The sequence below is a fragment of the Prosopis cineraria genome, unplaced genomic scaffold (assembly GCF_029017545.1).
Source record: "Prosopis cineraria cultivar Desert tree isolate PC_DT_omini unplaced genomic scaffold, ASM2901754v1 PC11, whole genome shotgun sequence".
NCBI lineage: Eukaryota > Viridiplantae > Streptophyta > Magnoliopsida > Fabales > Fabaceae > Prosopis > Prosopis cineraria.
In genome coordinates, this window is record NW_026555342.1 from 9,455,571 (window position 1) to 9,480,242 (window position 24,672).

Genomic DNA, 24,672 nt, shown 5'->3' on the forward strand with positions numbered 1-24,672 from the left:
GAGAAATGATCATTCTTCTCTAAAACATTAATAAAAATTAGAAGGGTTCTAAGTTCTAGCTTGTATTTATTTATTTTTAGAAAAATACCTATTTGACTAAAAATACTATTATTTTATATTGTATTATATGTATATGTATAATATTTTTTAAAAATTTATAATGTTGTACCATTTGTTTAAAAAAATTGTAATGTCTTATGTGTAAAAATTGATTTTACTTTATGTAGTTTTTTTATACAATTTTTTTTAAAAAAATTATATTCCCCGTACAATTTCATTGATTCAGTTCCACTCCCTCCAATTTGTTTTTATGCCCAATCCTACTCCTTTGAATTTTCTTTGATCTACCCTGCACTCGTTCGTGAAGTCGCACCCCACTCCAGTCAGACTCTCCATCGTCGACTCAACTCGTCCATTGTCCTCATCTGAACCTATGGCCTCCAAGTCGGCCTGTCTGTGCGATACAAGTGAGAACCCCTGAGCTCTCGCAGGTGAGAAAACCTCATTCTTCACTTCATCTCTTAAATCTTCTTTCATCGTGCAGTTTGAATTTGAATCGTAACTTGTAATCATATTCGTCGTCTCCATCGTCGTTCACATCGCTGTTCTATTTGCTGTTGAGAGTCCTTTTCCAAGGTTTGCATATGACTTCTCCATCGCACGTGAGAAAACCTAAATTGCTGTTATTGAGCTTTACTTATTTGTCTGTAGACCGTCAATACTTTGAAGATTGTGTTTCTTCTCTTGCAGCAAGCCCTGACCTTTTTTCTCAGGCATGCTATTTCTCCCTCACTCGTCCTTGTAAGCTATTCAGAATTATAGTCATAGTGACATTAATTATTCTGTCATTTTACAGGGGGCTTCAGGGCTCTGCTTTAGGATTTGATATGATTTTCTGCCCTGACTGAATTTTAATTTAATAATTATTTTTCTGTAGTTGATACATGGTTGTTTATAGATCGACTTCAAATGGGTGAAGTTGTCTTCACTATTCCAAGTTAGCGCCCTCTCATTTTAGATTTGGACGAGTCATGCTTTCTTTCTGAATAATTGGTTTGTCTTTATTGCTTGCCAGCTATAGAGAAAATGTTTTAATCTTGAAATTTTATTTTAATGTGGTTTTTTATCCTGTTATATTTCTAGGGACTCGTTCTGTTAAATCATTCGGCCAAATAGATATGTATAACATGTCGATCCTCCTATTTCTGAGTCCAAGATATGGAAAATTGGAATTAGAATGCAGACAATTTGTATATATAGTGTTAGACATCTTATGTATAGTTAGTTACTGACGATTTATTTTGTTATTTGATTTGATGTAGCAATTGGGTTTAATGTTGAAACAGTGCAATATAACAACATTAAATTTCAAGTCTGGATTTCTTTCTAAGGATAGGTTGTTTTGTAATGTTAATAGGTTAGAAACATGCAGGCGAATTTGATTTGTATTTGCAATGTTTGCAACTGATTCTACTGCAGTTTAGGATGAAAAGTTTGGGTAATAGTTTCAAGTCAGAAGATGGGTTTGGTTAGAGGTTGATGATGTTCTTTGATAGATGTAATACAATGTGTTTAATTTTAGAAGAGTTAACCTTCCTAAACATTATATAACTGATGGTTTATCATTTATGAAGATGATTTTGCACCTAGCCATTACTTTAATGGCCTAGTTAAAGTATCTTATGCTTGTGGAACCGTTCTGTTTTGGCTCTTTGCGTCGTGCTTTCTGCTTAAATTATAGGTGGCTTGCTTATATATAGTTTATATCAAATATAACCATGAAGGAAATCAACCAGTCTGATGGAAGAAAAATTCTGTTTTATGGACACATGTATTACATGATCTCGTATGATCATGGCTCTCCTCACAATTGTTTGATAGATTAGAGTATTTTTAATTCTTAAAGTTGTTTAATTTTGTTGATTCTTTAATTTGATGTTATTTCAACTAAACGTGTGTAAAATTGATATTTAATTTTTTCTTCTCTACAAGTCAGGTTGTGTCCAAGCCTTATTGCTTTACTCTTTATTGTGTCTTAATGTGTCATAAAGTCCAAGCCTTATTGTATTACTCTTTATCATGTTTAACAAGGTTAGAAAGTCAAAGAAACTGGTGAACCAAAAGTTTCTTCTGCTAAACAGGTACCGCAAGTAATGATTGTGTTCTTTTGCTTATGACAGGAAAAATAAAAGATTGCTGTTTATTTATTTATTTGTTTTATTGTCTGAAATTCACATCTTAAATTTATGGATCGTATTAACTGCAATGGATAACTTTGTTTGTCTCTTGGCACAAGTTTTGACACGTCTTTGTTCTATGTTTTGCGGGACCTATCAGAGATGATTTTTCAGTTTGCTATGTAGGAAGCAGCATCTGGCTATGTGTGGCTTGTGTATTTTCCCCTAAGTTTTTTCTTTATTTTATATTTGTGAGATATTTTTAGAATTCTTGTAATATCATTGAATGAGTTTAATACTCCACATTTCTTGTAATATTGAATGACTTTTGATATATAGTTAACGGATTGAACCATTTATGGTATATTATTTTGTGTACTTTAAATTTCTTGATCATGATTGCTTGTTTGAACAATATTTATTTATAATCACAATTTTGATTCTTATAAAACTAATGTGCAATTTATAGAGGAAATAGTAAGAAAGTTATTCCTCTTTAATTAGCAAATTTGTGAGAAAATAGCTAGGAGCCAATACATTACTATTCTATCACTATTAATGAAATATTAATATCAATTAGCGAGGACATTGAGAGGACACAATTACTCACTAAATTAGTGAGGACAGCATTCCTCGTGAGATGGCCTCACTAGAAATATATAATTAGTAAGGAATTAGTCACTAAATTGTATTTAGTGAGGAAGTTTTTTTTTTTTTTGCTAAATTCACTGTTAATTGAAGGCTCGCTATATATTCGCAAAGAATACTGTATTCCTTGCTAAAGTTTGAGGAAATAAGTTTCTCACAAATTCCTCACAAAATTAGTGAGGAATATTTTTATTCCTTGCTAACATATAATGAGTCTTCAATTAGTAGTGAATTTAGTAAGAAAATTAATGCCTCGTTAAATACAGTTTAAAGAGGAATAAGGCAAATTTAGCGAGGAATAAAGTCCTCGCTAAATCATGATTTTCTTGTAATGTAATTGGAATAAGATAAGAATATTTAATTCATTCAAAGTGATAAAATGACTAGGGAAAAATAAATATAAAAGCTTCAGAAGATACAAATATAGACAAGCATACATTTGAATTAAAATCAATAGCTAAATGAAAATCTTTTAATGAGACAACATTAAAATGTTTTTTTTTTCTCAATAACTCCCAATTAAGGATGAATAAATAGAAACTAATTTGACTAATTATCCTAGCTCATAAAAAAACATAACTCTCAAGTTTAATGTCACTTTGGTGAAAAAATGCATTTTATAACTAAAATACCTCTAATACATGCAATTTAACATTTAAGCAAATTTGTACTAAGAATGTGATATAAATGCATATGAACTCTTATTGTACGTGTAAAATGGTCTTAATTAGTTAGAAAATGTGTATAACTAATGTATCTTATTAACTGGCAATTCAAAAAAGAGGAAAAGAGATCCCTCAATCTATCTTCTAATAGGGAGTGCATACACAAAAGCTTAAGGTGATTATCATCATTCACATGAGAATTTGCTTTTACTTTAATCAAGTTTGTTTTTATATCGCGCATAGGAATCTATTAGTGTCGTCTTTACTTTTAAGTCACCTTTGTCAAAAGTAACTTTTACTTTTTGACAAAGTAGTCTATTTTAATCAGGTCAACTTTAACAAAGCTACTTTTGCTTTTAATCATGTTGCAAAGTCCCATTTTTCACCTTGGACTTTACTTGTACATCCACACCTTAACCTACAATTATCATATAATAACAAAGATATAGCTCTTGATTTGTTTTTAAAGTATGGGATCACGACTTCATCGAAAACAAATTCAATAAGAAAGGGCTCACGAAAGTGTAAAGGTAAAACTCAATCATCAGAAAAATCAAGCATGGAATTTTCCAAAAACGTGCCACGCACAGTGACTTTACCACATGTGACACAACATATGGTACAGAGCATCGAGCTCTGGCTTTGTGATATGCATTGTGGCTTGCACACCATGCTTTGCAGGAGCTATATTAGATTCTGTTGTCATGGTAGATTTCTAATATGAACTTCTGCTGTGTATTATTTTCACTTCTGATGTTTGATCAGAGTAATTCAAGCACCCATACGAAGGTTATAACATAATATATCTAATAAAATAAGTCTGGATACGATCTAACAGTTCAATCTTAAATTGAAGCTCAAGTATAAAAAGTTACATTTCTTTTAAAATTGAGCACCCTAAGTGTTCAATTCTCATATCTTACATCATTAGATTGCTTTGGGCCTTGAACCAAGTTTAGAAGGACTATATACAACTAATTGACATGTCATATCACATCACAATTACAATTTAATCTTTCAATACCACATTATATACTTGTGATATTATATGAGGTGTACCACATAATCACACAAACAAAAATACACTTGTTTCACTTTCACCCATCTGACTTTTACATATGGGGTTAAGCCCCATCATATAGTCAAAAATCAAAATCCACTTGACTTACACACAAATGGAGTTAAGCCTCACAATTTAGTCAAGTTTTATATAAGTACACATTATCCCACAATAATTCATATTCATTACTAGTAAAACAAGTTATACATCATAATATATACTTACTTGAATACCATCTAGACCTACCCACATATTCATTATTGTGATATATTTGGCGAGATGCAATATCATTTATACAAGCAAGTCATCAAACAATGTCACCACACATGCATTCTAGTTGGCAACCTAATTATTTATCAATACTATTATACATTCATGAAACAAAAGGTAGTTATACAACTACCAAGTGAAGCTTGTTGCTTACCGCAAATGTACGGGTCGTAGTAAGTAATATAATAAAAGTAAAGTATTGTTCCCTCAAGATTTTTTTAAAAAACAATGATTAAACAAAAGATTAAGTGAGTTCAATCAAGTTGAGCTAAAACATAATTAGGTGAAGATAATGTTGCAAAGTAAATTAACATAAAAAATAAGGAAAATAGAATGATTCACAAACTTCAAGCACAAATCGAGACTTAGGATTATTTATCCCTCTTATATTTCATAACACCAAAATTACTTCATCTCATAAATGCTTTTAATGAAGATATGTACTTACCTAGGGTTTTAAGAATATTTGGACAAGCTCTCTCAAATCATAAACAAAGGTTTAATTAAATTAGTTGCTCAATCTCTTGTTACATTTAATAAAACTTAATTTTAAAAACCAACTCTAATGTGACTATACAAGGCTAGCAAGTATATCTCTATCTTACTAGCAAAACTATTCATTCAACATGCAAATATTAAGTTCTTGTACTATTTTACCCAAGTTCTACACTCAACCTAACCCTCTCAAGTATCAATCAAGTGAACCCAACATCTAAATGGTGACTAATCACTTAGAAGCATTAAGAAAAGGGTAAATTAAACATATATATATCATTAATCACAAAAAGAGAAGGGAAACTTAGTGTTAATCCACACAAGAGTTTCAAATAATCCTAGAACAAAGAGTTTAGCTATTCATAATCATTCATAAGCTTCAAATACACAAAATACTTGGACCCATTTTAGATTACAAGAGAGAAAGGGAAGAGGAATAGAAAAACCAAAGAAAAAGAGCTTCAAATGTCTTCAAAACTTCAATCCCTTACTTCAAGCTCTATCAATGCCCAAACCCTAGCACAATCAAGCTCCAAATGTGTCTAAAAGTGTGTAGAATACCTTCTGAGTTGAGCCCTCTACATATAAGTGTCCTACCCAATTAATTTTAAATTAATAAAATGTAGCATTTTTTGACAGTAGTTAAAGTTGCAATTTTAGGGCGACTTTAATAGTTTTGCACTGTTTTTACAGTTAACAAAAATTATTCACTTTGTACTTGATTTCTTCATCCAAAAGCCTTTCAAAAATATCAACAAAGCTTTAGAATTGAATCTAATCACATCTTAAACCAAAATAACATAAAATTAGGTCAAAAATATTAAATTAAAGCTAAGAATACAAACTCAAAGCAAAACGTACATTTTTTTACTAATAAAAATATGTACAATTGAGGCAAAATGAATTAGAATCTAAGAAAAATATGATGAAATGACATGAAATTCTAGAGGTTAAACAAAGTTATTCTTTCCTCACTTCCTTTCATGGCCTTCTTACACTCTCCTCACCTGTATAAAAAAGGTAACAGAGTAAGACATACATTTCAATAACTTAAATAAACCTCAATTACCAATTAATAAGCAAAATTAAATACAAGCAATAAAGTAGCATTAATTTTAATAAAAGCAATATAAATAGATATGCGCACAATGACATGCTCATTCATCTGCTATGTTCATACACTTTTGGCTCCCACCAATGGAGCAAGCTAAACCCTCGAACTAGCACTTCCAGCCTTACACGAAACAAGGCCAATCAAACCACTACCTTAGACCAAGTATCATAAATATAGGTAGTCTCTTGAGTTTCCACTAGTGAAGCATGCTTAATGCTTGGAGTATTAAGATTTTCTGACCTTGCACAAAGTAAGGCCACGATCCCCTACCTTAATCTAGAATACACTTATAGATACATATACTCTTGGGTCTTCCTTAGCTAGGGGTGTTCAGTTTGGACCCGTCCCGATTGGCCCGATATCGTCCCGATCATATCGGGATGGGTCTTGTCCCGGCCCAAAAATAATCGGGACGGGACTTCACGGGATAGGACAAGAAAGGGGTTCGAGACGGGATGGGACACGAGATTACTATCAGAATGTCCCGTCCTGTCCCGAAATTATATATATTATTTTTTATTTTAAATGTATTAATTATATCAATATAATTTATACTTATATTAATTATATTGATTATAATTTAATACTAGCAATTCTTATTTAAAACTAAAATTTTTTTATATTGATAATTTTAATGGCATGGAGTAAACATGGCGATATCTTTCTTTATAATATATTAATTATATTAATATAATTTATTCTTATATTTATCTATTTAATAACTTTTATTTATAACATATTTCTTGCTTTATTTTTAGAAGAATAATTAGCTTAGCACATCTTCACTAAAGTAGAAGAACAATGATTTGATGTTATGTTTGACTTGCCTGTTGTTGCTAATCTTATAGCATAAAAATTACTTGTATTTGTTATTATAATGTGTAGTTGTGATTAATATAATTTAATAATTAATTTTAAATTATTGTTATTTATGTACTTTTGTTGTTTTGATTTTAAACTTAATAAATTATATGATTTAAAATTTTAATAAACATTATTATCGAGATCCTTGTTCAATATTATTTCATTTATCAGGATGGCGGGACGTTCCGATCTTGTCCTAATTCCATCCTAACTCTTAATAGAACGGGATGACTTTCAAGATGGGGCGAGGCACGGGACCAAAATTCAATCTCGATCTTTTTTTCGAGACGGGACACAGGATGGGGGTGTCCCAGTCCAGTCCCGTCCCGTCCCGTGAACACCCCTATTCTTAGCGGATCATCAATGCTTAGAACCTTTTAAGACTTTATAACCTTACATAAAGTAGGGCTATGACCTCTTACCTTAGTCCAAGGTATACTTGCGAATACAAATAGACTTTCTTTTCATACATTGCAAGCATCACTCACACACACGCATGCATATTTTTTTTGCAACACTACTACTCTATCATTTCATAAAATATAATGCATACAGTTAATATAAAATACTTGTAAATTATTTTACGAACCAATAGATTAAAGGATTACTCCAGTTACTTTTTTACCCTTCTTATTAAGGGTTATCATTTGTACTAATTTGCTTTGAAGGTGTAAACTCTCACAAGCAATTCCTCAAGCGTTTAGTCTACACAATTTATCATTCTTAATCAATTCCCACGAACTTAATGCAAAACATAATTTGCTCAAGATATAGAACTTAACATCTACAATAACCTCAATGGCACTCTTTAGGTCTACTCAACCTATTCACCACATTTACACACCCTTAAGCCACTAAAGTGACCAAAACACCCTTCTTACTCATTAAACCAATATTTTCACTTTTATTAACCTAATTACTTAGGCCAATTTAAGCCTATAGCTCTAAAGTTCAATTACTAAACCCCATACCAATTGCAAAATCTTAGTTTTACACTCAATAGCTCTTTTAAAACCTTTCCTTTAGATTTTAACCCCTTAAAACTCTTTGATTCAATTTCTCTATTGACCAAAGTTGGAGAAATTAAGTTGGAAACATAGTATAGGGTGGTACAAAACTTACCCGATAAGTCACTAGCCAGAACAAACTCCCAGACTCCCAAGACTTCTTGCCCTAGCAGAGCAAACCTCTTTCTCTTCTCCCTTGCACATTTTTCCCTTTTCTTTCATCTGAGCCACAAGCTGAATCATGATCTAAATTATCCAAATGCTATGTCATACATCATGGCACATGCAGCACATGCAGTGGCGTGTGGCACAGTGAGATAGATCTCACTGGTGCTCACGTGTTATGTCTCAAATCGTAGCCTTACAATCCGATCATGTAATCACACCAACCAACCAATATAACACATTAACCCACTATCCAAAATCATATTCAATTCACTAATTACTAATTTTTTTTGAATTAGTAACTAGTTTTCTGGATTGAAGTTTAGGATGTTACATATATCTACCTTTACTTTTGGAAAAGCATGTATACGTGTCATGATGTATCATCCTATAATAGTCAGTGTACTATCTTGCCTCTCCTCCCTTAGTCTATAAAAAGGAGTGTCAATTGCCTCGTAAATCATAACAGGTTCAGCACTCGTTTGAAGAAATAAAATCAGTATGTTCTTTACCATGTTTTTCTTAAACTCTCTCTTCTCTCCTGAAAGTTTGATTTAGTAATAACTTATTTCTGTCATATAAAAATTCAAGCATGCTATGTACTTACTTCTCTGAGGATCTTGTGCATCAAAATGAATCCAACCATGATCCATGAGTATGATCTCATGTCACTACGTCTATGTGTTGAAGTGACTGGCAATTGATATTAATAAATTAAAAAGTAGAGTTAGAGATTTAACAACTAATGATTTTACATTTAGAATAAAATGATTGAATTAGTATGATTATTAACAAGTCATGTAATTTATAATTGATATTAGTAAATTAACAAGTAATTAAAGTTAGATAATTGATAACTGATATTAGTATGATTATTGATAGTAATTTACAATTGATATTGATAAATTAACAAGTAAAGTAAGAAAGTTAATAACTAATTATGGTGCTTTTCAATCAAATTGAGTGAAAAAGTAAATAATTCACTAGTCAAATGGTTAACAAATCATGTTGATAAATTAACAAGTAAAGTTATGAATTAACAAGTAATATTTTTAAGATTATGGAGTCATGAAATTAACTAATTAACTATTTAACAAATACTGTTAAGGCATTAATAAGTAAAGTTAAGTAATAATCAAGGAATTAGTAATTTTGCAGAAGGGTGTTTTGATTTTTTCAGCCACTCATTTTATTTTAGTTTAGCTTAGAAATCCTGCAGAGAATTTTCAAGTTTTAGGAACCCACTAATCAATATTTCTCATCCATGATCTTAGCTAAAATTCTCCCTTAATTTTACGTATCTTAAAATGGATTTCAATGTAACTGAGTCGAGAAATCTGAATCCGTAACAGACAAGATTTTATTTTATTGTCTCCAGATCATATGGCATTTCCACTTCAAATGTTGAAAAAGACTGTTACGATATTCCGAATCATCCAATGCCAACTGTTCTTGGACGCTTCTTTCGTTCTTTCTCTCAATAAAACCATATCACTTCCTATTGGGAAAAAACATTCTTGTTCTCTCCTTTTCATTCACTAGTTTCTTGCTCATCATCAGATCATTCGCATTCGCAATGAGCAACAATAACATCAATAATCTCAACAGCCCAGAAGATTATGTTAGTGATTTTCTTGATCTTTCGCTCGGTCTCCAGCAGCCTCCGCCGCCGCGAGGTCCCTCTCCTCCGTTATCACCACCTCAAGGTACACCAACACCACAAGTTCCAGTTTATTCACGCCCATATATTCCATCTTATCCAAACCCGCAAATCCGACCTCCGACTAATCATCCTCTTTACTTCGGCTCGCTGGGAGTTTTTGCCGGCGGGTCATCGGCGCCACCAGGGATGCATTTGAATGTCAGCGAGCCTCAGTCGTGCCGTGGACGCGCTCTCCGGAATCCTTCTGGAACCCACGGCGAGGATATTAAAAGAAACATTCAACCACCTTATCCATGGGCCACTAACCGCCCTGCCGTCGTACACGATCTGGATTATCTGAAAAGCAGGCAGATTGAGACCATCACAGGAATGGTCCAGTGCACGAGATGCGACAAAGATTACGAGATGGAGTTCAATCTGGAGGAGAAATTGACGGAGTTTTTGATCTTCGTCGTCTCAAAGGAATATATGCACTGCCGTGCTGTCGTGGAATGGTTGGCGCCGCCGTTATTGACATGCAAGTACTGCTCCGGTGACTGCGTGAGGCCGATCATCAGTGAGAATAAAGAGAAAATCAATTGGCTGTTCTTGTTCTTGGGGCAAGTGTTGGGGTATTGTAGGCTGGAGCAACTCAAGTATTTCTGTGACTGTACGAATAATCATCGTACTGGGGCCAAAGATCGAGTTCTTTACCTTGCGTATCATGCACTCTACAGGCAGCTTCTTCCTGATTTTCCTGCGGATTTGTGGTGAACCAGTAGCGGCGCCGATTCTTTGATTTTATCTCATTTTTGCGTTTCATTATGAATTTCTGCACGTAGATTTCTCAGGAACCAGTGGTGCCAATTCGCAATGATCACTCCAATTGCAGCTTAACAATTAGGATGCATGTATGTTCTTCAACTTTGCAACAAATAACAACTTAGACGTGATTTTTCGTGGTTGCAACTCGATGCTATTGCATTATTTCCTATATTTGTCTTATGACGATATGAGATAATTTGTAAATTGAACACGGAGAACCTCCAACTTTAATATTGTTAATTGTTAATTCCATATAAAATATAGAATGCAATATGAGACTCAGATTTTATTATTATTACAACTACAAATCTTGTTGGAAATAGTGTTATTTGCAAGCACTAATGCTTTTGTAAAGTAAAAATTTAAATACACCATTGGACAGTTAATAAAAGATGAATTTAAATAATGTAGCATGTCTACCTGCAAAACAATTTTAAGGGAAATAGCGAGTCCAACAAAAGGGCTTCTATAAACTTTTCACCTTCTTTGCATTTCTAGCTAGCAGTCACATTGACATGAGTATTTTTAATTATTAATGCTCAAGTTGGGAATCATATACTCCTCTGTTTAAAAATATAAAATATTTTTAATAAAATTTCATTCTCAATAAAGTAATTACTTACTTTTAAACTAACCCTATCTTTTTATATTTACCCATATTAAATACTTTATAATAAATATAAAGTTATTCATCAATAATGACACTTTAAAAAAAAGCAATGATTACATCTTGAAAGACTAAAAATATTTTATATTTTTAAACATTCAACTCCTCAAAAAAAATATTTTACATTTCTTAACAAAGAGAGTGTATATATATATATATATAAGTTCGAACAGGATTATTAATTCTTTTGCCTAAATGTTAGACGGAAGTAATAATGAGGAACAGTAGTGATTTCAAACAACGATAATATATTAGTGTGCACATAAAACATTTTTTAAATTAAAGTGTATAGAATTTTAAATATGCTCATATATAACAAATTTAGAAAGCAATATTATGTTACTTTTTTGTATGAAAGGTAATTTTAAAAATATCTTTTAAATATTATTTAAAAAATGAGACCAAATAAATATTTTAAAATGTGACTTATAAATGGAATCGGAGGGAGTACTTTTTTGTTCATAAACATTCCAAAATTATTTTGTCATCCTTAATTATAGGTGAATAAAAAATATAAAATAAAATGCGCTCAGTTAATTAAGTACATAAAATGAAAAATGTATATTATATATAAATAGGTTGGGAAATATTCTCAGTCCTCACCCATGTATGTGTGCGTGTGTTAAATGAATTTAAAAAAGTCATCAAAGCCATCTGATATCAACTGAGACAATAATGATGGGGTGAAATACATTAGTAAAAAAATTAAATTTAGTTATGGATCTTCAATCCATCACTAATTATAAACACTAGTGATAGAAATTTTATGGCGGACTGAAATCTATCACTAATTATATAAATTAGTGATGAATTAGTGACAAAGATTGAATGTTGTCATATTTTGCTCAAATTTTATAAATTTAATGACCAATTTAAATACGTCACTAATTTTAGTCACAAATTTTTATGCTAGTGATAGATATTTTTAATTTAAAAATTATTAAGATGAGCTTAAACATTTTATAAAAGTAAAAAAATTATAATATATATTGAGAGGTTCACATGAATTTTTTCCTAGAAAATATCAAATTAAATAATTACACAAATAATTTTTCTCTTATTATAAGTAAAACATATAATAGAAAATGATATAAAAATAAAAATAATTTTTTATTTTATTATGTAAATTTAAATATAAAATAAAATTTTTATCATATGAAAATAGTTTAATTATAGCATAGATAATATAAAACAATATACATAATTCTTTATTTTCATAATACATATTAATTGATATTAAATAATAATATATTTATTAACTAATAATAAATATTGAATTATGTATTTATATGTGTTAATGTGTCTGTATATATGATAATATAGATTATCAACATATTTAAATAATAATATATTAACTATATTTAAATTAAATATATGTGTTCAATTAAGTAATATATATTAAATTTTATATATTAAAAATAAAAAGTTATTATAATTCAATTGGCAAAAAGCACATATGAAAAGAAAAAGACCTTAGATTTGAAACGAGGTAACATGGCAATAAAGTGGCATGGAGGTCCAAGTGATAATGATGTAAAAGGCAATAGATATATGTATTTGTGAGATGGCATAAGAGCTGCCATGGCAATGATGGGATCTACAAAATTTTTTTTATTATAAAATAAATAAGTGGTGAAAGTTTATTAACTAATGATAAATATTTTTTGTCACTAAATTAGTAATAGATTCATTTCAATTACTAAATTAATAATACTATATTTGTGATTGAAATTAGTGACAGACGATTCGTTACTAAATTTAAAATTAGTGACAGATTTATCCGTCATTGATTTCATTTTTTCTAGTAGTAATATAAATAAATAATTCTCAAAGTTCAAACATAATGCCTAAAAATATGGTTACATAAATTAAAAAAAATCAGAGAAAAGTGATCAATTATCGATTTTCCTTCAAAAGACACACGCCTATAGAATAAAGCGTGTATTAAGGGGTGGAAATAGAGAATAAGTCTGCAACAACAGTTATTTAAATAATTAAATTGGATACATTTTTTTTTTTTTTTGGATTTAGCATAATATCTATTTGATTGTGCATGGATGTAGTATTGTTAAAAATAATTATATTCCAGACCCAATCAAAATATAATAGAATTTGAACGGTAAGCAACGAGTAGCCTATATATAAATATATAGGATAGGATAGTTTGTTATAGAAATTATATATACTGGTATGTATTGATATTTTCTACTATTGCCAATATATAGATATATTTCTTCATACTCTATCCACCTTTAATTCGACCTAAAAATGTAATGTATAAGTGTGTAGGATAGTTTGTCATAGAAATTTTATATATTGATCATATGAAGTTATATATTATAATTAATATGTAACTACACCATTCTTACGCGAAATCGACCCGTAGAAAATGTATAACCAAATGGTTAGCTAATTGTAACGCAATTGAAAAATTATAGTTTAATTAGATTTCTCTTGAAGTACAATATTTATAAATTTCGAGCGTGTTTGTTTAAAATTAAAAAACAAATAATTTTTAGATAGTTTAGAGATTTTATAGAAAAATTTATTTATTTTATAAAAAGAAGACATTTTTTTATATTTGATTACAATAATAAAAAAGTGATTATTAATTATTATTATTATTATATTAGTTTAAAATTTTATGATATATTTATGTATCTTGCATTTTTAAAATACTCTCTTCCATTTAGGGTATTAAATTATTTTTAAAAGGTACTTAAAGTAGCTTTTTTAAAATAATAAAAAATATTTTTTTTAATTTTGATTATTTTTAAAAATTTAAATAAATATCATAAAAATCACAAAATAGATCTTTTAAAAAGAAGTGATTTTTTATGAAATAAATTAAAACAAATAGGCGTTTATGTATCTTAAAATGGATTTCAATGTAACAGTAACAGAGTCCAGAAATTTGAATCCGTAACAGACAAGATTTTATTTTATTGTCTCCAAATCACATGGCATTTCAACTTCAAATTTCGAAAAAGACTTGTTATTCCAAATCATCCAATCCCGCCTCTTCTTGGACGCTTCTTTAGTTCTTTGTGTCTATAAAATCATATCATTTCCATTTGGGAAAAAAACATTCTTGTTCTCTCCTTTTCATTCACTAGTTTCTTGGTCATCAGATCATTCGCAATGAGCGACAATAACATCAATATTAATCTCAACAGCCCAGAAGATGATGGTGGTGGTGATTTTCTTGATCTTTCGCTCAGTCTCCGGCAGCCTTCTCCGCCACGACGTCCTTCTCCTCCATTGTCGCCACCTCAAGCTACACCACAAGCCCCAGTTTATTCACGCCTATATATTCCATCTTACTATCCAAGCCCACAAATCCAACTTCCGTATAATAATCCTGTTTACTTCGGCTCGCCGGAAGTTTTTGTCGGCAGATCGCCGACGCCACAAGGGATGCATCTGAGCATCAGCGAGCCTCCGTCGTGCCGTGGACGCGCTCGACGGAATCATTCTCGAAACAATGGTGAGGATGTTAATAGAACAATTCAACCACCTTATCCATGGGCCACTAACCGCCCCGCCGTCCTTCATGATCTGGATTATCTGCAAAGTATGCAGATTAAGACCATCACAGGAATGGTCCGGTGCACGAGGTGCGACAAAGATTACGAGATGGGGTTTGATCTTGAGGAGACATTGTCGGAGTTTTTGAGCTTCGTCGTCTCAAAGGAATCTATGCACGACCGCGCCGTCGAGAAATGGACGGCGCCGCCTTTACTGACATGCAGATACTGCTCCGTTGACAGCGTGAGGCCGATCATCAGTGAGAATAAAGAGAATATCAATTGGCTGTTCTTGTTCTTGGGCCAATGGATGGGGTACTGTACGCTGGAGCAACTCAAGTATTTCTGTGGCCGTACGAATAACCATCGTACCGGGGCTAAAGATCGAGTTCTTTACCTTGCGTATCATGAAATCTACGAGCAGCTTCTTCCTGATTGGCCTGAGGATTTGTGGTGAACGCGTGGCGCCAGTTCTTTAATTTGATTTTATCGCTTTCGCGTTTTCAATGTTCACTGTTGATGTCTGCATGTAGGTTCCTTATTAGGAAGTATATATGTACATTATTGTTGGGAGTGAGAATAAGGAGAGAGAGTAGAGATCTTAATTCGTATTGATCATCCGCAACTCGATGCGATTGCATTATTTCCTGCTTTGTTTGTTGGTTTGACGATATAAGAGATAATTTCATTCAACTCGGAGAACCTCCAACTTTAATGTCGTTACGATTGCACGTGACGCACTTGATTAAATGTGAATCGATGATACAGTGTCCATATGCGCTTTTAAATTTTGATTCTACGTAAACTAATTGAAAATTTTGTCAAACTTCTAGTGATATTAGCAAGAGGATTAATTTTTTTTATTTTTATTTTTTAGACGTGCTCATTTATGCAGGTCTTATTTTTCTTTTCTTTTCCTTTTCCTTTGTGGGGTGGTGGTCGTTGCAATTTCCTCGTTCAACAATTTAAAAGCAAACAGTTCGATTAAATTAGATTTGATTGTAAGCATTCAACTGAGGCTAAGACCAATTGCGTCTGGCGGCCTTCCACCCAAAGTCAATAGATATGATTTTCATTGCTTAATAAGTACATGAAAAAATTGATATATAACCCATGTCGGGGCATTAAAAGAAGTCGTAGTCACTAGGCACTAACATTAACTTAAACCCGATAAAATACTTTAAATAATATTTTTTAAGTGAATATATAATATAATGTTGGTATTGCAGTACGTATACATAATAAAGCTTGCAAAGTTAGACAGTGAAGTTGAGTGCTAGCAAGAAGTTCATGCATTGAATGAAGTTGAGAATTAGTCTAAGCACTTCATCAATTTGTATCTCTCTGTTTATTTTCCCTTTTAAGTTAAAGCATGGATGTGGATGCAGGCATTGTAAATAAATCTGGACAGTCATCCATGGGTCCTTAATTATTTTTTATAATTTCACTAATTTTTTATTTTTGTATCTCTCTATGTATAAGATGAAGACACACATATTATTTACTACTAAAAAAATACAAATTAGCGAGAAAATTGAGTGAGGGATCGTTTATTCCTCTCTAAAATACCAAATTAGTGAGAAAATTAGCGAGAGATGTTAATTTTGTAGCTTGATTTAAAATTAGTGAGGAAATTAGCAAGGGACTGTCAATCCCTCTCTAAAATAAGAAAATTAGTGAGAAAAATAGCGATGGACTATCAATCCCTTTCTAAAATAAGAGAATCACTGAGAAAAATAGTGAGGAATTGTCAATCCCTCTCTAAAATAAGATAATTAGCAAGGGATTTAGAGAGGAATTCTATCCCTAGCTAATTACTACAAAAAAAAATTAACTTTTGACAATGACTTTTAATTATACATTTAATTATTTTCATTTAAAAATAATAATTAAATTTAAAAATTAACTAAAATATTCATAATAAAATTATTTAATATTTTCTTTATTTTAAGTTTATTTTCATTAATAAAATAATATTTTATTAAAAATATAATATAACTAATAATTTAAATAAAATATAAATATTTTTAAGATATTAATAATTAAAAATAAAATTTAATATGTATATGTGTATATTTTTATAATATATTATTTGATATATTTATGTAGTTAAATAATATATATACATATTTAATTTCTCATATAATGATTGCAAATACCTTTCAGTTCAACTGGCAAAAAAGGAGAGTATAAAGCTTGGAAGGTATGAGGTCAAGGGTTCAAACCTTGACTTTGACATAAACATGATGAATATATGATATGATAAGGAGCAAGTGATATGGCGCAAGGTGGACAATAATGTGTCATGAGTTGTCGCACATGTGGTGAGTGATAGGGTGCGAGATGGTAGATGATATGGTGTTTGACAAAGTATGAATGGTGGTTGACAAAGTATGAAATTGCTGATGACATGTCACTAGTTGACATCACACATGGCGGGTGATGTGGCATAGTTATTTTTAAATATAAACATATTTAGTGAGGGGCAAATTCCTCGCTAAAGTTATCAAATTTTGAATAATATTAGAGAGGGATTAGTGAGGGATTTAGTCCCTAGTTAATTTTAGCGAGGGATTTATCTCTCGCTAAATTCCTCACTAATTAGCGAGAGAAATATAATTTCTCACTAAATTTAATGATTTTTTTTTAATTATGAATTTAGTAAGGGATAAAATTTGTAATTAGTAGTGATTGTGAAATGAAACGCCGGGAAGAGGTTCACCTTTGCATATTATTTACAAGGCCTTTCAGGTATGATTCTGCCTTGACCTCTGACGCCAGATCATCCAGTTCATATTTCTCGTCTGTGGAAGGTATTGTTTGTTAGTAAGAGTGACACTCTCTCGTCTCCCCCTGCTCCTCTAAAAAATAATAAAATAATGACGCATAATTGTCTCCGAGTGATGAAATTCCGTTGTTCAATTATATTCCCCAGTAACATTGACCCATGGTCTTACTAAGCATTTGGGCTTCCCACTTTAAAGCCCAGCAAATTTGCACCAAGTAATGATTGCCTTGCTTCTCCCTCTTTAACCTATATTGAGTTATTAATGGGTGTGGCACCGATCATAGCAATTTAAATCCGTTGAGTATTATTTTGGAGTTTGAGTTTTGAAGGTGTATATGAAAAGCATCGTTTGGGAAGGATAACACTCCTTAAATAAAGGTCAAATTTTTTGAGAAATTAATTTCACAGCTATCGATTATAAAGATATCTAAGAATTAAAAAAAAGGAAAAAAGGTATTCCTACTTCATGTTTGAATTGAAATATAAGCTTTGGAAATTGCCGAAACCTTTTTAATGTAAAATCAAATATGAAGTGATAGAAAATGGGTAAAACTTTTTATTTACATTCTATATGTAACAAATTTTAATTACTATTCTCTTTGATCTCATTTATAATTCACTTCTAACATGTTTCATCAAAATCAAGTAAAACATTACACTTGATTAACTTTATCTTAAAATCTAATAATTTTTTACTTTTATTTTTAATAAATGTTTTTAAATCTCATTATTAATATTTTTATTTAAAATATTTAATAAGAGTAAAAATGTAAAGAAAAATATTGAAAATAAAAAAATGCCCTATAATGACTGATTTTCTCTCTCTCTCTCTCTACCCTATAAATAGGACTAGATAAATATAATTGAATCGACTATTTAATTTTAGTAATATTTCAACTATTTTTAAAAAATGTAAACAAATAATATTGTCCTTTTAAAAATTTTAATATTAGAATTGGCCCCAAGAGACAGTGTTGGAAGACTAGTGGAAACATTTCATAGACAGACAACGAGGTTGGTTTTCCTAATTACGTGGACGTCTTTGTCCCACTGGTTGCGTCGGGGTTTCCGTTTCCCCAGTTCAGCCGACGGATAATTCCTTGTGACAGAGACTGTATAATCCCTAATAAAAATGCCAAATAATTACAATTACCTGCTTTGTTATTTTATTTTGTTGTTATTAACGTGATTGATAAAAGTTAGGTGACTTTGAATTACTATTCTAACCATGGTAGTCAATCTCATCCCACATAGGACCACTTTCTTCTTAGCCACACAAGACTTTTCATACGGTAGTACAGAGGAAAAAGAAAGGCTTGCATTTGGAAAAAAAGAAAGGAGAAAAAAACTTAATCTAAACTCGATCAGTATCTTGTAATTGGCTGGGCTTGTTTCCATCTTTGTCAGTGCTTGGTGCTTCCGGCGCGTTTCTGCCCTTTGCTGTGAAATTACCAAAAGATCCCTCCATTTCCTCCAGGGTTTTGCCCCGTGTTTCGGGGAGCATAATATAGAAAAAGATCCATCCAACGGTCGCAACCCCTCCATACAAAAAGAAGGCCCCACCGATGGTCATCGCCTTCGACAAGGATAGAAAGGTCATTGAGATCACACCACTAATCGTCCTATTCACCACAACTCCCATGGCCGCACCCTGGGCGCGCAGCCTCAACGGAAGGATCTCCGTGCTATAAACCCACGCGATCGGACCAGCCCCAATCGAGAACGTCGCGACGGAGGACAGCACAGTGGCGATACTTAATCCAACGGCCCACATAACTTTTGTGTGTGAATGATGGATGACCGTGAGGCACGTGGCGAGAGTAAAGAGTGAGAGTATGATCCCTCCGAAACTACTCAGCAACAACGGGCGTCGCCCGACTCGATCCAAAAAGAACGTAGCGACCAGGATGAAGATCGTCTTGGTGAATCCAACGGCTACGGTTGCGAGAAGCTTCTGGTTATCGGACGTGATCCCGGCCTTCCCGAAGATGGTGGGGCTGTACAAAACGACGGAGTCCAAGCCAATGGCTTGCTGAAAGAAGTGTATGCCGAGAACGGCGAGAACGATGTGGCGAACGGCGGGCGAAGCATGAATGAACATCTCCTTCCACACGCCCTTGCCGGTGCTTTGCTTGCTCATCACATGAACGACGTCGTCGTTGCAGCTCTCGGGGATCCCAGCCGCTGACTTGATGTCGGCCAGCCTCAGCCGAGCCTCTTCTTGAGAATCTGAAGTTTTCTCGAGCACTCGGCGCGCTTCGCCTAGCCGACCCCTCATCACTAGCCATCGAGGCGACTCCGGCATGGCTAACACTCCCAGTGCGATTAACAAAGAAGGAACGACGCCGATTCCGAGCATCAATCGCCAGCCTATCCGAAGCGGTAGCTTCGAGAATGCGAAGTTAGAGATGTATCCAAACAGTAGCCCGGTGTTGATGAAAACCTGAAAATAATGAACCGCACGAACGGCGTTAATTCAATGCTTATTCTGTAATTGCTTGTTCGTGCTTCTGTGAGTATGAGGAGAAAGGAGGGGGGATTACCTCAGGGAAGGAAGTGAGGAAGCCGCGAGAGGAGGTGGGGGAGACTTCGGCGGCGTAGACAGGGGCGATCATGAGGGCGTAGCCAATGCCGATGCCGGCAATGAAACGGCCGAACATGAGGAAGGCGTAATTCGGGGAGAAGCCCATGAGAATGGCGCCGACGAAGAAGATGGCTCCGGCAAGGACGATTGTGTAACGGCGGCCGATCCAGTCGGAGGTCCTCCCGGCGAGGAAGGATCCTATGAGGGAGTAGAGGTTGATAATCCCTACCAGGATTTCAACTTGGACGTCCGTGATTTTGAGGTCTCTCTTGATGTATATAATAGCTCCGCTCATGACACCAATATCTGTAATTTAAGAAATAGAAAGCTTAAAATGAAGGTGCTGTATTTGAAAGGAGAGGAAAGATAGAAATAAATGAAGGAAGTGAGACAGACCATAGCCGAGCAAGATGGAAGTGGTGGAGGCCAAAGTAGCACAAGCGAGAGCAAACTTGTTCCTTGGGGGCTTCTTTGGAGGATGAGAATCTGCTGTGCCTGTGCCAGTGCCTGTTTGTTGCTCAACTGTCATCTTAGTCAGTGTAGGAGACCGTGAGAAGGGAAAGTGTGTGTCGGTGACTGTGAGCGTACGACAAGTGGTGAAGGAGGACGGCGGGTGCGTGGATAGTTATATAGCGGGGTGGGAGACGAGTCTTTTCATTTTTTTTTTCTCCATTTTTTTTAATTTTCAATTTTAATTATTTAAATTATTTTATTAAATAATTTTTTTAAATAATAAAATTAATGAAAGATAAAGACGAGAGAAATAAAGAAAAATAAGAGGTAAAAAAGTAAAGAGACCCAAATCTGGCGCTCGCTGGAAAAATTAATATAAAGTTTAATTAAAAAATGTAAAATTAAAATACTTTAAGTTTTACTCATGGCAGGATGCATAAATCACTCCAACAATTTTTTTTTTCAAAGAATCGAGGGAAATTTTTAATTTTATATAAAAATTTAACAAGTTTTTAATACTACTCTTATTAAATATATAGTATATGTGTTAAAAAATAAAATATTTAAACATTTAGTAACATCATTCTTCTGTATTTAATAGAGACAAAATGATAAAAAAGAAACAATAATTATTAAAATATATCAAAACAAATACTTTATCATCTAAAATAAGACCCAACTGATAACTCACTCCTTTATTTTTATTTACTAGATAATCTCTCTCTGCAGGTCCGCCCCTCCAACCAAAATCAGTCCTCTAGCCACCACTTATTTCAATGGGAAACATGATATCAGATATGAATATAAAAAATATTGTTGGCATGAGCTTGTCAAGGTGATAATTTTTAAATATTAGTCATGATTCTGAACTATTCTATGATCCTTTTTTAAACAAAGCCGGAAATAACTGAACTATCCTATTGTAATAATAAACATAAATAAGTAAATACAAGTTCATTTTGAATGACGTGAGAGAATTCGTTTTTATATGTTTATCATGAACAACGTATTAATTAAATTCATACAAAAGTATTTATAGAATTTAATTACTCCAAAATTGATCATTTTAAACTTAATTCCAGAGTTTCAGTGGCCACAGAGTCGGAGTGAAGCATTTGTATCGTTTCTACTGGAGTTCCAACGTGTTCTGTTTGAAGACGCACAATTAGTTGCCGAACACGTACGGCAGGATTTGAATCAGAAAAGTCCAACTTGCTTTTCACGACTGGATACGTATCTGGCGTGTAGCGTAGTTTCTTTGGGCGCAGTATTTTCTCGCCTTGCTTGGACTTGATAACTAACCACAAATTATCACTTCAATGGATAAGATGGAGACTCGGACTGAGTCCCTCTCTGTGTCTGTGAGTGGAAATGTTGATTTACGCAGATCCATTGACATCTTGGCAAATATAAACACAAGTATTGGGAATTTTGAGTTTTGCGATGGGAATGCATGAAAGTAATTCTCTCCTTTTCCCTTCTCCTTTCTTTCTTTCCTTTTTTTTTTTTGTTTGCTTCTTTCTTTTTAAATCATAAGATTAACATTTACACGATTTAGGTTTGATTTCTTACATCTATTTATTTGTAGGCTAAAGTATATATTTAGTTTTTTTTTAAATTTACATAATATTTTACTTTAATCCATTAACTTTATAAAGTATCTTTTTAATTATTTAACCCTAACACTATTAGTTTTATCCCAATAAATTTTTATATTGAACTTTTAAATATTGACATATTAAGTTTAATTTTTTTAAAAATAACAATAATTGAGACAAAAAAATAATCATTTGAAACTAACAATATCATAATTAAATGATTAAAAAGATACTTTATAAAATTAAATAATCACATTAAAAACTTATATAAAGTTATAAGACTAAAAGTATACTTTAACTTTATTTTTATTTTGTCTCCACAACATTTTTAAACTATTCATGTTAATATTGATATTTATCCTAATCATATCTAATTAATATAAATTATTTTTTAAATCTCAAACAAATAAATATTAGTAGACAACAAATCTCAATACAATAAATTTCCATATATATTGTATATCCTAACAATTCAAATTGATTAATTTTTAGCAATTTGAGTTTAACGATCTATCTTTTTTTATAATTGAACATTTGAATAATCAAAAACTTAATTTTATACTTTAACATTTTAATAATAATTTTACAGATAAAAAGTATACTAATTAAAGCTATATTTAATTATTATATTGTGCATTAGATGGTTTTAAGGATAAGAAAAGCCATTTATGGAAGTGAAAAAAAAAAAAAAAGAGGAGGAGAAAAGCGTTACAATAGTTTCTAGTTCTGCGTTACGATTTTTTTTTTTAATAAGCGACATATCAATTATTTATAATAAATTTTTATAACAAAGTATCTTACGGATAAGTTTTTCATATTGTACATTATGTATGTATTGAGAATGTTTGGTTATCATTAATAAGATGCTCGCTTGTTTAACATTAAAAAGTAAGTAATTTTTAGATATTTTAAGGATTTTATAAAAATATATATTTTAAAAGAATCTTATACAAAGCATACATTATTCAAGAAAAAATATTTGTTTCTCAAAAAGCTAGTTGAACATGTTACAATCTTGCCAAATTAATGTTGCAGAGTTTAATTTGTTTATGATTGTCTTCAAGTCTCATAAATGTCTCTTTCACTCAATGCCTAGGACTTTTAGGGAGTTGTTAATGTGAGACTAAACATTTTGTGCTCATTTTAAAAATACTTAAAAAAATATCCCATTTATTAATATAGGATGTCCTGTTATATTTGAATTGTTCAGAATATATTTAAATAGTTAATTTAATTTATTAATATTTAATTTTGACATTTCATATTAAATCTGACTGTAGCAATTTATTAATTTTTTTATGATTTTTATTTTAATAAAAAATAAAATGAAAATTAAAAACATTAAATCTACATTGGCCCTAGCCTTGATGAATTTTGGGGGAAAAACTCATCTTAATTTTACTTTATAAGAAATAAGCGAGACTAAGAAATTAAGCGGCAGTAACAAGCAAGGGGGGGATAAGCTAGTGATGTGGTCGGTGACATGTTTGCTTGTATCTGCTCCGGTTTCCACATCTCTGTTCGTGTACAGGAATTTTTTTTTTTTACTTGTATTTTTTTATGATTTTAATGAAACCAGTTATTTTTAATAAAAAATATATTATGCCTATCCTTGATATAAGATGAAGCTAATAAATTTTGCGTTTATCAAGAACTGTTAGTTAAAATTTTAAAATTATAAGAAAAATAACTTTTTAATTTTACATTTCTTTATAATTAATGACCATGATAAATTATTATTTATAAATATAAATGACAAAAAATAAATAAGAAGTAAAATTAAAAAAATGTTTTCTTCATATTAAGTTAGAAGACACTTTTAAAAAAATTTATTATTTTAAAATATAAAATATTTTAACAAAAATAAGATTTTATTATTAATACTTTGTTAATATTATCTTTTTTGTTATATTCTTTCTCTTTAACATTCTTTTATAAATAAATATTGAATGAAGAAAATTTTTAAAAGTTTATATTTTTATTTTTAAAAAAATTATAGAATATATTTAATAAATTTATTGATATGTATAATTTTATTTAATAATATTTTATAATTTAAGATGAAGAGAGTATTAACTTTGCTAACTTCATCTTATATTTAAAACAAAACAAATTTTTTAAAC

General features: G+C 31.5%; 3 protein-coding genes and 1 long non-coding RNA gene across 5 annotated transcripts; 3 read left to right on the plus strand and 1 right to left on the minus strand.

The window, feature by feature from the left end:
• The first annotated feature begins 316 nt into the window (after positions 1–316).
• LOC129287163 (uncharacterized) lies at positions 317–2,532 on the plus strand. Of its 2 annotated transcripts, XR_008587610.1 has the most exons (3): positions 317–801; positions 938–997; positions 1,144–2,532. It is a non-coding gene; the product is annotated as an uncharacterized LOC129287163 (long non-coding RNA). The 2 variants fall into 2 exon arrangements; XR_008587609.1 differs by having other exon boundaries at positions 317–997.
• A 7,398-nt stretch (positions 2,533–9,930) lies between these two features.
• On the plus strand, positions 9,931–11,093 carry LOC129284912 (uncharacterized). The gene is made up of 2 exons (XM_054920426.1): positions 9,931–10,171; positions 10,313–11,093. Exons 1-2 carry the CDS (start codon positions 10,042–10,044, stop codon positions 10,879–10,881), a joined length of 699 nt encoding a protein of 232 aa, XP_054776401.1. The 5' UTR covers positions 9,931–10,041; the 3' UTR covers positions 10,882–11,093.
• Positions 11,094–14,731: 3,638 nt separating this feature from the next.
• LOC129285118 (uncharacterized) lies at positions 14,732–15,845 on the plus strand. Its single transcript, XM_054920677.1, has one exon. The coding sequence runs from the start codon at positions 14,741–14,743 to the stop codon at positions 15,581–15,583; it is 843 nt and encodes a 280-aa protein (XP_054776652.1). The 5' UTR covers positions 14,732–14,740; the 3' UTR covers positions 15,584–15,845.
• Positions 15,846–19,103: 3,258 nt separating this feature from the next.
• On the minus strand, positions 19,104–21,096 carry LOC129285015 (polyol transporter 5-like). The gene is made up of 3 exons (XM_054920552.1): positions 20,895–21,096; positions 20,458–20,804; positions 19,104–20,357 (listed from the first exon to the last, which is right to left on the minus strand). Exons 1-3 carry the CDS (start codon positions 21,025–21,027, stop codon positions 19,269–19,271), a joined length of 1,569 nt encoding a protein of 522 aa, XP_054776527.1. The 5' UTR covers positions 21,028–21,096; the 3' UTR covers positions 19,104–19,268.
• Between the last annotated feature and the right edge of the window lie 3,576 nt (positions 21,097–24,672).

Excerpts from the sequence above, each read along its gene's own strand:
- LOC129285118 (XM_054920677.1), top strand. The coding sequence starts at position 14,741 with ATGAGCGACAATAACATCAATATTAATCTCAACAGCCCAGAAGATGAT.
- LOC129284912 (XM_054920426.1), top strand. The coding sequence starts at position 10,042 with ATGAGCAACAATAACATCAATAATCTCAACAGCCCAGAAGATTATGTT. Across the intron at positions 10,172-10,312 it reads TCCGTTATCACCACCTCAAG|GGATGCATTTGAATGTCAGC; the intron begins GTACACCAACAC and ends CGGCGCCACCAG.
- LOC129285015 (XM_054920552.1), bottom strand. The coding sequence starts at position 21,027 with ATGACAGTTGAGCAACAAACAGGCACTGGCACAGGCACAGCAGATTCT. Across the intron at positions 20,805-20,894 it reads TTCCATCTTGCTCGGCTATG|ATATTGGTGTCATGAGCGGA; the intron begins GTCTGTCTCACT and ends CTTAAATTACAG. Across the intron at positions 20,358-20,457 it reads TCCTCACTTCCTTCCCTGAG|GTTTTCATCAACACCGGGCT; the intron begins GTAATCCCCCCT and ends CATTATTTTCAG.